This window comes from Anolis carolinensis, chromosome 3, assembly GCF_035594765.1.
Source record: "Anolis carolinensis isolate JA03-04 chromosome 3, rAnoCar3.1.pri, whole genome shotgun sequence".
NCBI lineage: Eukaryota > Metazoa > Chordata > Lepidosauria > Squamata > Dactyloidae > Anolis > Anolis carolinensis.
The window spans coordinates 160,029,819-160,044,906 of record NC_085843.1 but is presented as its reverse complement, the minus strand read 5'-3'; the positions used below and the strand labels follow the sequence as shown (position 1 = coordinate 160,044,906).

At 43.9% G+C, this 15,088-nt stretch overlaps 1 protein-coding gene across 2 annotated transcripts in view; it reads left to right on the top strand.

Annotated features, from left to right (window-relative positions):
* LOC100559080 (pancreatic lipase-related protein 2) overlaps positions 1-12,126 on the top strand; it is a 36,888-nt gene extending 24,762 nt beyond the window's left edge. For both annotated transcript variants that reach the window (XM_062975670.1, XM_062975671.1), the window contains exons 11-13: positions 288-399; positions 10,539-10,703; positions 11,990-12,126. In XM_062975670.1, the coding sequence (XP_062831740.1) occupies positions 288-399; positions 10,539-10,703; positions 11,990-12,071 (359 nt within the window). In that variant the 3' untranslated portion in view covers positions 12,072-12,126. The remainder of the gene's footprint in view (positions 1-287; positions 400-10,538; positions 10,704-11,989) is intronic.
* The last annotated feature ends 2,962 nt before the right edge of the window (positions 12,127-15,088 follow it).

Genomic DNA, 15,088 nt, shown 5'->3' with positions numbered 1-15,088 from the left:
AGCGGACAAAAAACCATTTGGATAATGTATTATAAAAACTCCTACTTCCTTACACCAAAGTGCTATGATGTCTCTTTGAAACCCCACTCTCATTGTAGCACAAAGATTTTGTACAAGTGGAGGTAAATGAAACTTTGTGATAGACATTATTCCCATCCAGTTGTTGACTTGGAGAACTGCATGTCAGTTTTCTATATTTCAAATTACAAATTATTCTTTTATGTCGTTCTGACTATATCTTATCTATATCCAGCATGTAGCTAATCTGTTTCCTTTTTTCTTCATAGGTTGGAGGAAACGAGTATCTGTAAAATTGTTTGGTTCCCAAATAGAGAGAGGAAATATCACTGTAGCCTTGATTGGAGCTAATGAGATAAGAAATGAATACCTAATTTCCACGTAAGTTACCGTCACCATGAAATATATACTGTTCCTTTAGGACCTATAAAGAGCAATTCGCAGAGTTTTTCCCAACTACTTTATATTTTACATTTAGACTAAAGGCACATCAGCCTGTCCCTCCTTCTATTCCAAGATGTTTTTTCTTCCTTTTAACTTTTAAAAGAATTCTCAAGTCTCATTATATACAGCAGTGTAGCAAAATCAAGGTTTGTCCTTTGGTATTAAAAAAAACCTAAATAATTACATCTTGTTCATGTATCAATCATAATCTGCATTATTCATTTTCCAAACTCTCTTTTGATCCAAAGGAGGTTTAAATCCAGGATTGCCTTAATTAATAGAAACATGATGTGCTAGCTAAAAAATAATAATACAATTTTAATAAAACTTTATTTGTATCCCACCCTATCTCCCCAGGGAGACTCAGGGCAGATTCCATCATCAACGGCAAACATTCAATGCCTCCAAAACAAACAAATACTGACCTAAAATCCCAGAAAACCCCCACATATTAAAACATAAGACCTAACATCGATAGAAACCTAACATCGAGTCATCAACGCTAACTGCATTACGAGTAGTATAGTATCTAGAGGAAATAATTATATTCTTCTTTGGTAAAGCTTATCTGGACTACTGTCTTCAGCTCTGAACACCACAATTCAGGAGGATATTGACATGTTGGAACATGTCCAGAGGAAGATGACCAAAATGGTAAAAAAACAAACAAACTGGAAATAATACTTTGTGTCAATCACATATCCATTGAGGGCCACATTAGCCTTATGGTTGCCTTCAAAGGGCTGTTGAATCCATGAATAGAGAATCCGTGGATACAGCGGCCAACTATAATTTTTAACCTAGTAGTCAGTGCTCTTTAGTTTTTACCTAATTTGAGTCCCCAGATGTTATTGAATAACAACTCTCATCACTTTTGATGAGCCACCATGCAGATTGGAAATAGTGGGATTGCAACTCAACAGTACTCTGAGATTGAGGAAAAGTTAAAGGGCATTTTAAAGTCTTGCATCTAAATTCAAACCCCACTACCCTAACTAAACACAACTAACCAGCCTTCGAGATATTACTGTATCAGAACTCCCATCAGCTCTAGTCATGTCTAATGCTGAAGAATACAGGAGTTATAGTCCAGCATCTGGAGGGCCACAGAAAATGATATGGTGGACTGGATTTGGCTCATGGATCTTGAGTTTGTTTTAGTAAGGCTCACCGGGAATGCTGTCTCCAGCTTTGAGCACCACAATTCAAGAAGGATATTTTTTTCATGTCAGGAGTGACTTGAGAAACTGCAAGTTGCTTCTGGTGTGAGAGAATTGGCCGCCTGCAAAGACATTGCCCAGGTGTTTTGATGTTTTTACCATTTTTGTGGGAGGCTTCTCTCATGACCCCGCATGGAGCTGGAGCTGATAAAGAGAGCTCATCCGTGCTCTCCCTGGTTTGGATTCTAACTGGCAACCTCCAGGTCAGCAACTCAGCCTTCAAGTCATCAGTCCTGCCGGCACAAGGGTTTAACCCATTGCGCCAAGAGGGATATTGCGCCAAGAGGGGGCTCCAAGAGGGATATTGATAAGCTGTGTCCAAAGAAATAACCAAATGCTCAAAGATCTGGAACATATACCTTTTGAGCAATTGGCTTAGGGAGATCAAAAGGCAAAAATATATTAGCCTGGAGAAGTTGGATTGGATGGCCCTTGTGGTCTCTTCCAATTATACGAGGGCTATCCAGAAAGTAGATTATGTTTTGGAATTAAAAATGAACAAATATAGGAGAAAACATTTACCATATGCAGTTGAAAGCCAGACCGAAATACCACTTCTCAACATAGTCCCCATTGAAATCTAGGCAGTTATCATAGAAATAAAAGAGTTTGGAAAGTCCTTCCCCACCAAACTTTGCCACTTGGCTTGTGTCCCCAACCAGGCGGGCATCCCTTCCTTCAGCTGCGCATGTGCATGCACTCAACTTTCCACCACTCTCGTCCTGGATCGCTCTTCTGTTTTGCAAACGCTTGCAAGGCGACTGTTTTTTGGGACAGGAAAGGTGTGCTTCTTGTAAAACATTAGAAGAGAGATCCAGGATGAGCATGGAGGAAAGTTGAGTGCATGCACATGCGCAGCTGTGGGAAGGGACGCCTGGTTGAGAATGCAAGCCAAGCGACAAAGTTTGGTGGGGAAGGACTTTCCAAACTCTTTTATCGCTATGATAACTGCCTAGATTTCAATGGGGAGTATGTTGAGAAGTGGTATTTGAGTCTGGCTTTCAACTGCATATGGTAAATGTTTTCTCCTATTCTTTGTTCATTTTTAATTCCAAAACGTAATCTACTTTTTGGATAGCCCTCATATTATTCTAGTTAAATATGTTGCAACACACAAACATCAGTTGATCATGTACATTACTCTCATTATGAGTCAGTGTTCAATGCTGCAATGAATTAATACCCAAATTAATTTAAATATCACATAGCAATGATAACACAGCCCTTTCAAACCTTTATCACTTTATGTTCTTGTCTTCCCTGCAAGATAGGGTGAAGTATAGGGAGTGCAGATATCTAGGCTAGTATTATAGAAATTACAGTGCAATTGTAAGTATAGCGACTCAGAAATGTGATATTGATTCCAATGGGAGAAAACCACAAAAGAGTGAAGGATTGTAGCACAATTCCTATTATTGTCAGAAGGATTTATGGAGAGTCAAGATGGCGCCGAGGTAAGAGGAGCTCCGTTTGGCTCCGAAAAGAGAAACTAATTAATCTGAGACAATCCTTCTCTCTAGTAACTCTTTTTTAAGCCATACCACGCTATTCTTGACCTGGAGATCAAAGAACCCCTCAGTGTCTAAGAAGGTGTGGATCTGGGCGAGGAAGAGAGAGATTAAAGCGAAAGGGAGAAGAGAAGAGAAGAGCAATGCCATCAGCGTGATTTACAGCAAGGCTGCTCTATCAGTTCCTTATCCTGTCAACGACCTGGCTGCTGAGGTAATTAACAACTTAAAAGACTTTAAAAGATTTGCCATTTGCCCGATTCCCCAACCTCTACTTCAAAGGAGGAGAGAGAGGGACGAGCGGCTCCATTGGCAAGCCCTGGGCGTCTTCAAGGCCACTGCTGCTGTTGTGCTGTCAGTTACTATTGCAAGGAGTTGCCTGCTTTCAGCCACTTGGTAAACGCTTCTCTCCCCAATTACTGGCTACTGGCCTCTTCCACCTAAACCCCAAATCTCGCCCTTTCAATCTGGGGGTCGGGAGTGAAAGAGAGTGGCGCAAGAGAGTGGCAAAGCAAGAGGGGAGAAGAGGAAGATCTGAAGGGAGCTGTGTGGCCTCCATTCTCCACCCTAGTGGCCTTTTCTCCCTCCTTCCTTATTTCCATCCTATTCCCACCTCTGCTCCGCTTGACTGGGCTCCGGTGCGCCCCCACTAGGGAAGCGAGGAGAGCCCCAAAGAGACTGCTCAAAGGGGAGAAGGTTGAGTATCGCCACCATCACCATCCGACTGGTGGCGAGGAAATAGCTCCCTCAGAACTTGACAGAACTTGTTCGAACTTGCCTGAGGTTGTCGCAGCCATCTACTATTTGCCATTGCTCTGTCGGACCGAAGGGCAGTGAGCCCTCAGCCTGGGCCAGTTGGAGCAGCATTACCGCTACCTCTTTATTTGCCATCTGCCGCTGCCCTGCCGGACCGGAGGGCAGCGAGCCTGTAGCCTGGGCCAGAGGAGCTGCACTCTCAGTAAACTGTCTTCCATCGGGAACCCGCTCCCTTAGAAATTTGCCAGAGGTTCCGGTGGTCATCTGGGCCAGAGGTGCTGCATTACTTCTGCCCTTCATCTGCCATCTGCCGCTGCCCTGCTGGACCAGAGGGCAGCAAGCCTCCAGCCTTGGCCAGAGGGGCTACAACTTGCGTTGCGCCCGTCCAGCGGCCTGTCTTCCATTGAACCCACTCGTCAACTAGTGGCTGAACCGGGAACTATTTCTACACCTGCTCCGGTCCCCTTGGGAGACTGAAGGGTGAAGTTACAGCGTAGGACTCTACCAGCACTAGTCCTCTGGAGAAGGAAGCGAATAACTCTCTGTAATCTATGCTGACCTTGGGACACTACTGTTCGGGCTCGCCATCTTGCCTGATTCTTTTGTGGTTGTTTATCTATTGGTCATTTTATTTGTTTCTTGTAATTATTTTTAATAGTGATGTGTACTATGACTGGGCTTTTGTTTTGTTTGTTTAGTGCAGTGAGGAAGGTTAGACTGTAGTGCTGAGGGCTTTTGGGTGGGTAAAGAGATATTTCCTAAGATTTCTCATGAGTTATTGGTTTGGGTTTTGGTTCTGTTGGACTTTGGAAAGTGATTGAGGGTCCGAGTATGTATTGGTAAGTGTAATTAGTTCTCTCAGGAGAGTAGGTTCTAGAACATTTGAGAAAGATCAGTGAGAAAGGGTGGAATACCTTTGAAGGTTTTTTGAGTGGTACTGTTGGAAGGTTTTTGGTGAAAGTTGTACAGGAAAATGAATCAGTTGGGAACTCATGGGAATACTGAACTTTCTCACCTGTGTGAACTTATGGGGAAGTCGCTTGACCTCGTCTTCTCACAACTTGCTACATTAAATGAGAAGATAGACTACCTCTTCAAAGGGATCTCCCTCTTGGTGAGCAATCCTGGTCAGTGTTACATCGGGAAGGAAGAGGACATCGCGACTGCCACTTCAACCGAGTATAAGTGGTCTTTGACTTCTGATGGGGAGGGTGGGGAATGGCAATCAGAACATAAGGAGGAATTTTTGAAGGAAGATGGGGACGTTGAGAATGAGAGACAGCTTCCTCATGACTACAGGGGAGAAGGGAGGGCTGGGCATAAGGTTACGGATCAGGGTTTAAAAAGGACAATTGCACATGGAATATCCGAGTCTGGCCTGTGCACACTTGACCCAATGCGCCACCAAAAATATTTACCTCAATTAGAAAAATTGGCGTTTGAAATAACAGACTCATGGTTGAATAGGGGCAGATGGACCTCAAGGAGAGCGGTACAGGAGTCCCTCGGTCAAATACTATCTGTGAGCCCAAGTGTAGTCAAAATTAAGTTCATTTCATGGCTACGTAGGGACTTTCAAGCTCAGGACCGCTCCATACGTCTCGTTATCACCTTTGATGATAGCACTTTAATTGAAGCACTTTGGGCGCGTAAACCCCTGTTGAATTCATGGGGTATTAATATTAGGAAGGTATTTCTGGACCCCACAATCCGCCCCTTGATGGCAGGTTCGGAACTGCATTTTCAAGGTACCATTAGTTCCAGAATGGTTAGTGCCCATGACTCTTTATCTAGGTCCCCTCCACTCTTAGAATCTTGTGTAGTGTCCCCCATTTCAACTCTAGACCCTTCCCAATCTATTCTCGATTCCCGCCCAGAGACATTGCTCTTGTTTAGTCAATCTAGTTCCCCTGACTGCTCCATCATCTCATCATTACAGGATTCATTCTCAGACTCTAAGCAGGATAGAATCCTGAGTCGCTCCCCATTTATGGACAGCTGACTAGGGCATCGCAATGAGAGCTCTATCCTGCCTGTCGCCCTGGGGGGAGTGGACCGGAGCCTGGGGGAGACCATTGAGGTCGTGTGGGGGAGGAGGAGGAGTGGTCACCTTTATCCCAGGGATAAGCGCAACAGAGTTCTTGCGACCCTGGAGAAGGATAGGAGTGGTAGCCTCCATGACAGTCCCCTCCGTTTGAAGGTCCTGCTATTTAATTTACGTCAATGGTAAATCAGCTATCATCCAGGATTTGATCCTGGATGAAGCGGCGGATCTGGCTTGCATCACCGAGACCTGGTTGGATGAGCCCGGCGGGGTAAATCTCGCCCAGCTGTGTCCTCCAGGTTTCGGGGTGCAACAGCAGGCCAGAGCCGGGGGGTGGGGAGGTGGGGTTGCGGTGGTCTTTCGGCAGACAATCTCCCTGGTCAGGTGCGCCATCCCGCAATCTGCAGGTTTTGAGTGTGTCCATCTTAAGGTGGGTACCCGGGACAGTTTGGGGATTCTGCTGGTGTACCGTCCACCCCGCGACACGGCAGTCTCCCTGCCCAAGCTGGCAGAGGTGATCTCTGGTGCGGCTTTGGTCTCTCAGCGGCTGGTAGTGCTGGGGGACTTTAACATTCATGCCGAGGCCACATTAACTGGTGCAGCTGAAGACTTCATGGCCGCCATGACGACCATGGGACTGTCCCAAGTGATATCTGGTCCCACTCATCAAGCTGGACACACACTTGACCTGGTTTTTGTTGCGGCAGATGGTGAGGTCGGAGTGGAAGAGCAAAATATTCTTCCGTTGTCATGGTCCGATCACCACCTGATCAGTTTAAGACTCACTGTGACCTCAAACCTCCGCAGGGGTGGTGGACCCATTAAGATGGTCCGCCCCAGGAGACTGATGGATCCAGATGGATTCTTGAGGTCTCTTGGGGATCTTCCTGTCATGGAGGCTGACGATCCTGTCGATGCCTTGGTAGATCGCTACAATAGCGAGATGTCCAGGGCAATTGACATGATCGCCCCCGAACGTCCCCTCTCATTGCGAAGAGTCACTTCGGCTCCCTGGTTCACGGAGGAGCTGGCAGTGATGAAGCGCTCGAGGAGGGGACTAGAGTGCCACTGGCGGAAAACTCGTAGCGTTTCTGACCGAGCACGGGCTAGAGCCGCTATTAGGGCCTACTCCGCGGCTTTGCGGGCAGCCAGGAAGACCTTCACGACTGCCCGCATAGCGTCTGCAACTAACAGACCATCGGAGTTGTTTCGGGTCGTCGGAGAGCTCCTTCACCCTCCTGAGGGGGGAGGGGCACCCGAAGACTCGGCAACTCGGTGCAGCGAGTTCGCGCACCACTTTGCAGACAAAGTCGCTCAGACTCGCTTCGACTTGGATGCTAGTTTTGTTGCAGTGCCAAAAGAGGTAACTGAGGCACCTGTCTGTTCGAACTTGTGGGATTCATTTCAGCTTGTTCGCCCGGATGACGTGGACAGGATCCTTGGGGCGGTGAGAGCGACCACTTGCTCTGCAGACCCTTGCCCCTCGTGGCTAATTAAATCGGCCAGAGGAGGGTTGGTAGAGTGGTTTGTGATGATAATTAATGCCTCTTTGGATCAAGGCAAATTTCCATCTGTCCTCAAACAGGCCATAGTGAGGCCTATATTGAAGAAGGCCTCCCTTGATTCGGCCATTCTAAACAACTACAGACCAATCTCGAACCTCCCTTTCTTGGGCAAGGTCCTGGAGCGGGTGGTTGCCTCGCAGCTCCAGGGTTTCCTGGATGACACCGATTTTCTGGACCCATCGCAGTCTGGCTTTAGACCTGGGCACAGTACTGAGACGGCTTTGGTCGCCTTGGTGGATGACCTCCGCAGGGAGCTGGACAGGGGGAGTGTGACCCTGCTGGTTCTCTTGGACATCTCAGCGGCTTTCGATACCATCGACCATGGTATCCTTCTGGGACGGCTCTCCGGGATGGGCCTTGGGGGCATGGCTCTGTCGTGGCTTCAGTCCTTCCTGGAGGGCCGTTCCCAGTTGGTGAAGCTGGGGGACACCTGCTCAGACCCCTGGCCTTTGACCTGTGGGGTCCCGCAAGGTTCCATTCTGTCCCCCATGCTTTTTAACATCTACATGAAACCGCTGGGAGAGGTCATCCGGAGTTTTGGAGTTCGGTGCCATCTCTATGCAGATGACACTCAACTCTACTACTCCTTTCCACCGAACTCCAAGGAAGCCCCCCAGATACTGAACCAGTGCTTGGCAGCTGTGATGGGCTGGATGAGGGCGAATAAGCTGAAGCTTAATCCCGACAAGACAGAGGTCCTCCAGGTCAGTCGTATGTCCGATCGGGGTATTGGGTGGCTACCTGTGCTTGACGGGGTCGCACTCCCCCTGAAGGCGCAGGTCCGCAGTTTGGGGGTCCTCCTGGACTCAGCACTGACACTTGATGCTCAGGTGTCGGCCGTGGCCGGGAGGGCCTTTGCACAATTAAAACTTGTGCGCCAACTGCGACCTTACCTCGTGAAGTCTGATCTGACCACGGTGGTCCATGCCTTAGTTACCTCTAGACTGGACTATTGCAATGCACTCTACGTGGGGCTGCCCTTGAAGACGGCCCGGAAACTCCAACTAGTTCAACGTTCGGCAGCCTTGCTTCTAACTGGAGCAAATTATAGGGAGCGGTCAACCCTCCTGCTTAAGGAGCTCCACTGGCTGCCGTTCACCTTCCGGACCCAATTCAAGGTGCACGTGATCACCTACAAAGCCCTGAACGGTTTGGGACCCTCCTACCTTAGGCATCGCCTCTCCCCCTACGAACCTGCACGATCTCTTCGTTCGTCGGGGGAGGCCCTCCTCTCGCTCCCACCTCCGTCACAAGCACGGTTGGTGGGGACGAGAGAGAGGGCCTTCTCCGTGGTGGCCCCCCGGCTCTGGAACTCGCTCCCCAGGGAAATCAGGCAAGCCCCCACCCTGGTAGCATTCAGAAAGAGCTTGAAAACCTGGCTCTTTACTCAAGCCTTTAGATAAAGATTGCTCATCCAGAAGCAATCTGAATCTGTGACCATTCTTGTACCGGTTTGCACCTTTTACCTTTGTCAACTCGATATAGACACAGGGTCTATTCCCATCCCAATTTGCACTTCCAGAATTTCCACACTTTATCAGTCACCTTGTGTTTACAATATTTATATGGTGCACTTTACCCAGTCTACTTTTACAATCTCTCAGTTTTAATCCATGTTTTTATTAGTTCTTGTTTTTTATTGGCTAATGTTTTATTTTTATTTTTTTATTTTTTTATTGTGCAAGTTGTTGTCTATTGCTGTGTTTTATACTGCTACTGTTTTTATTCGGGCTTGGCCCCATGTAAGCCGCCCTGAGTCCCCTTCGGGGAGATAGAGGCGGGGTATAAAAATAAAGTTATTATTATTATTATTATTATTATTATTATTATTATTATTATTATTATTATGTGTAACAGATACAGCATTGGGCTTCAAAGCAACTTTATATATTGATCAAGCAGATGAAATGTCTTTGCACAATGCTAAGAGTTTATTATAAAGTCTTTGCTCAGTTTGTGAGATTAGCATCATAAGCCTAAAAGCAATTTGGCATCAATGTCTAAAACTGTTTCCATATGCTTTAACTCTTGGTACTTGAATAGAATCAATTCAGTAATCTCTTTGAAAAGTAAAGTTTAATTGGCTTTGTAATTGTAGCTTTAGGATTAAAAAAAAGACTTTGCTATTTTGGGATAATCTTTATTCTTCTGTTTGATATGAAACATTGGTGATCCTATGCTTCACAGAGAAACCAGTGCCATCCAAAAACAGAGCTTTGGGAAGGTATTTTTTTTTTTTTGTATTTCAATGGCAGGTGTTCCACACAGCTGTATAAAATCCACATTGAACTGGATTATATGGTAGTGTGGACTCAGATAACACAGTTCAAAGCAGATATTGTGGATTATCTGCCTTGATATTCTGGGTTATATGGTTGTGTGGAAAGGCCCAATGGAGATGGGGATTCTTGGGGACTCCCAATCTGTTCTCAGAAGTCAAACAGTTCTTTCCTAGCATATTCTTCCCAAACACAATTATTTCAGTAATGCATTAAAAGGTCGAATATCATTCTAGAGTAGAGTCCAGTACCAGTTCATAATGGTAGATGAGCCACTAAATGGGCAATTACTTTATGGGCAATTTATTTATATACCGCCCTGAGTCTCTTGAGGAGATAGGATGATATATAAATAAAGTATTATTATTATTATTATTATTATTATTATTATTATTATTGTTGTTGTTGTTGTTGTTGTTGAAGTGAAATCTGTGAAAACAGGCAGCTCACAGATGAAATAGTCAGAGGAAGAAAAAGCTAACAAGCTGAAATAGATGAGCAAGCATACCTTCATATATGGGTATGTCACTTATCACCACTGAAGTTATATTTCTTCCACTGTTCATCTTCTTACAGGTTATTGATTTGAACCAAATTATCCGACTAAAAGAATTTAGAAATAGTATTTTTATTTTCATTTTAAAATGCAGGCTTGTCATACCTCATGAAAATGTGTGTGTTTATGTATATATTTTCCTTTACAGTGGGTTTCTTTATCCAAGGTATGCTTACACAAGAGTTGTTGATGTACCTATTTCTGGAGAGATTGTAGCAGTTGAGTTTCAGTGGAGAACGCACCCAGCTTGGCAAAGAGTTAGCCACATAGGAGCACGAGACATCAGCATTGTATATGGGAAAAATGGAAATTCGTAAGTATAGATGTATCTGAGTGATGAAAAACAATTTTCAGAACTGGCCTCAGGTATGATCTGTCATCATACATTAGTGAACCTTCCCCGACTACATGCTTGCATTCGAAAATCCCCTGAATACCTGGGAGCAATATTACTTTGGTTACTCTTGGCATTGCAAGATGCCAGAATACCCTAAAAGACCCTGATCTTGACTAATCTTGGAGGTTAAGCAAGATCAGACCTTGTTAAGACTCAAATGGAAGATTGTCAACAAGTTCCAGGTGCTGTAGGCTATATTTCAGAAGAAGGAATGAGCAAAATCACCTCTGAAAATTCCTTCCCTAAGAAAACTCTATGAAAATCATGAGGTTGCCATACATCAACAGGAAACTTGAAGATACATAATAATTTTTCAACATGGTGGTAGAGATCAGGGCTCAGCTTTAGTTTGTCTACAGCAGTGGTTCTCAAACTGTGGGTCCCCAGATGTTCTGGCTTTCAACTCCCAGAAATCATAACAGCTAGTAAAGTGGTTGAAATTTCTGGGAGTTGTAGGCCAAAACACCTGGGGACCCACAGGTTGAGAACTACTGATCTCCAGGAAGCTGATAGAGATGGCATTAGGCTTGGTTTTGTCTCTAGATGGGGAAAAACAGAGAGATGCCAGGACCAACACGATCTAGGGTCATCAGGACTAACACAATCTAGATGGAACAAAACCATATTAGGGCAAATGCAACATTACTGTTACCTAGACTAGAACCACTGGGCCAGTCTAAACAGTTGTGCTGCTTCCTATTCATAGTTTTGCTGCTCCAGCTAGAGGAGTAATGTTTGCTATCATTCAATCATGAATGAAATACTAATGTTAAAAGAAAGGATGATTAGAAATCGAGTTAAACAGATTACACTGGCCAACACACATATTGGTGCCTCAAATGTCAGCGCTGTTTCTGGGTATATTTGACCTGCTGATTCCAAAAATTGTACAAGTTTTCCCCTATTCACTCTAATTGTTGAAATACAGAACATGTGGAACAGTTGCCATCTGCTTGCCCATAGAAAACCATGATATCTATAACTAAGAAACTAGAGCTGATGAGGTCTAACTGCAGTTTTCTGACTCAGCGCCCTGAATAACCCAAGGCACAGGCCTAAATACCAGGACAGCAATATTTTCTGTTTGTTGGGCTGTGTTATATATGGGGTAATAAATAGGCTTTTCATTTTCATAAAGCCTAATTTACATTTGCATTTTTAATTTGTTCTGAAAAATATTAATATTTACCTTTTATTTCCAGATCAGTATTTTGTGGCAATACAACTGTCTACCCCGAGGTTTGGCAGAAACTTACACCTTGTGAAGCACACATGAAACGTTGACATTTTTGCCAACTGTACTGTGAAAATGGAGAATAAATATATTTTTCTTTATCAATACCATTGGAGAACTGTTTTTAATGGTGCTGTTACTGCTTCTAGCAGAGTTGTAGCTTCAAGGAGAAAAACTGCTTAGCTTGTATTTCAGATTCCAGTAGGGATGTCCAGGCTCAACAGGTTTAGCTCAACAGGATAGAATGGGCCTGTTGTCTCAGAGCCCAGCTGCATCCTGACATAGATTAAAAGATATAAAAAGTAACTGGTGTAGTAATAATAGTGATATGTCAGATATTCCAGAAGCCCCAATATTTTGAAATTCATCAGACAAGAAAAGGCAATGCTGTGCTTTTAAAGATCGTACTTGAAAATGAAGGCAGGAATTTAATGCCAATGGTATAGCATTTAATGGAACCAATAACACATCTGTTCAATGTATTAGTTTCCAAGCAAACACAATTTTACACCATATCATTGTAGCCTGCTTTCAAAGTAAAAAGGTAAAGGTAAAGGTTTCCCCTGACGTTAAATCCAGTCATGTCTGACTCTGGGGGTTGGTGCTCATCTCCATTTCTAAGCCGAAGAGCCGGCGTTATCCGTAGACACCTCCAAGGTCATGTGGCCGGCATGACTGCATGGAGCGCTGTTGCTTTCAAAGTAAGTACCATATTATTAGAGCCTCCAGTGGCACAGTGGGTTAAACCCTTGTGCCAGCAGGATTGATGATGGTTGTGTTGCTGACCTGAAGGTTGCCAGTTTGAATTCAACCCAGGAAGAGCACGGGTGAGCTCCCTGTATCAGCTCCAGCTCCATGCGGGGACATGAGAGAAGCCTCCCACAAAGATGGTACAAACATCAAAAACATTCAGGCGTCCCCTGGACAATGTCCTTGCAGACAGCTAATTCTCTCACACCAGAAGCGACTTGCAGTTTCTCAAGTCACTCCTGACACAAATAAAAATAAAAATTGTAACCTGTTATCTTTTTCACCAAACTGCTATACATAGGTGTCAGATGTTGAAAGTAACTAGTTACAAATAACTAGTTACAAACAAGTGCTGGCTCATAATGTCTGCAGTCCTCTGCTTGGTGCTTTGTCATGATGTTGAAACAACAAGATAGACAGGAGGAGATGGTGCTTCATAGTAAAGGTAAAGGTTTCCCCTGACGTTAAGTCCAGTCATGTCCAACTCTGGGGGTTGGTGGTCATCTCCATTTCTAAGCCGAAGAGCTGGAGTTGTCTGTAGACACCTCCAAGGTCATGTGGCCGGTATGACTGCATGAAGCACCGTTACCTTCCCGCCAGAGCGATACCTATTGATCTACTCACATTTGCATGTTTTCGAACTGCTAGGTTGGCAGAAACTGGAGTTACAGCGGGCGCTCACTCCGCTCCCTGAATTTGAACCTGGGACCTTTTGGTCTGCAAGTTCAGCAGCTCATTGCTTTAACACACTGAGCCAGCGGAGGCTCCAATGGTGCTTCATACCCCAAGCCAATTTTTAAGCTATGAAAATTGTCTATTTTGGTCAGTCATGAAACACCAAAGTAAAGTTACTTTAAATTGCTGCTTACTATAGTAACTAACTGCTTTTGAGTCCTCAAAACCTTTTTAAAAAAGTAACCTTCCAAGCTTATTTGAATTCTCTTTTGCCTTGTTCACTATAGTCTCAGTTTGCACAAGAGTAGTTTGCAGGAAGTAGATTCCTGTTTGGTTCTTTAGCACAGTAGATCTACAGGCTTGACTTGGTCTTATTTAAGGACAACCATTACAAGCATTCTAATCAACCAAGGTGGGGTTTTACTCATGGTATTGCTGTAATGACATCCTATAACATTTGCATAGGAGCTATTTAACATTGCCTAAACTAACACTATAAACAGGCAACTGGCTGAAATCATTTACAGTGTGTGTGTTGGAGAGGCTGGGATACTAGGGGGATGATGATATTGTTTGCATTTGAAGCCATAGTACTGACCTTACTGTCAGAGCTTAGAAATAATTCATTGGTTGATTTGTTACATTAAGTTTATAAACCCATTAGGTTTATAAATCAAGACACCAAGATATTTTTGGGCTATATAACTGATTGAATGATATGAAGTTTCTGGAGTATAACAACTACTTTCAAAGTAAGTACCACACAATTAAACAGGAAATAACACTTTCAAACCAGGAACAGGACAATTTTCAAATTTTGTTACATAATATTATAATGGATTGACTTTTAATTGAAGTCATTCTAGAAATTAAATTCTAGTGACTAGAAATTAAATGCACAATGTGTGTTTAATTTCTAGTCACTGTTTACACAACTGTTTTGTAAGTTTAAAATAATAATACAATATGCCCCCAGGGCAAAGGATGACAACCTCCATTCTCTGGGAGTCCTTCGTCTATCCTGAGAAGCAATAGATTAAATAATGAATTTTCTAGCAACCCTATTAATTAACCCCATTTATAACAGTGATAGAAGTTCCCATAGTATAGGAGTAGCTACGTTTGGTTCATTTATTGAATGCCTTCATAAAAAAAACAATAAATTATGTTATGAATTGGGAAAGTAATGAAACTGACAGATTCACCTACCCAACAGAGAGTTTTGATTGCTTGGCTTTTAAAAGTCTAGCTTTGCTTCCCTATGTATTTAGGGATATTTGTGATGCTCATTTAAGATTATCTCTTTTATCTTCTGGCAGACATCCATCTTTAACAGTGACATTACAAGCAGGTGCTACATAATCTGCACAATAGTCCCATGTTGGCGGTAGCTGTGCTTATGAATGTGGACAATGCAGTTGGGTAAGAATACACACACATGTAGGTCAAGATCCACCTCTCCTCACCTCAAGTGACAGCACAACGGAAGTACTTTCCATGTAATACATTGGCACAGTCGCTCTCCTAGTGCTGCACAGAACCCCATTCCTGTCCATCCACACAACTCTAAGTAGCATACTTTGGGCATGATGAAATATCCTGCAATGGAGATTAAGGGCCATTCCAGACATGCCCAAAAAAT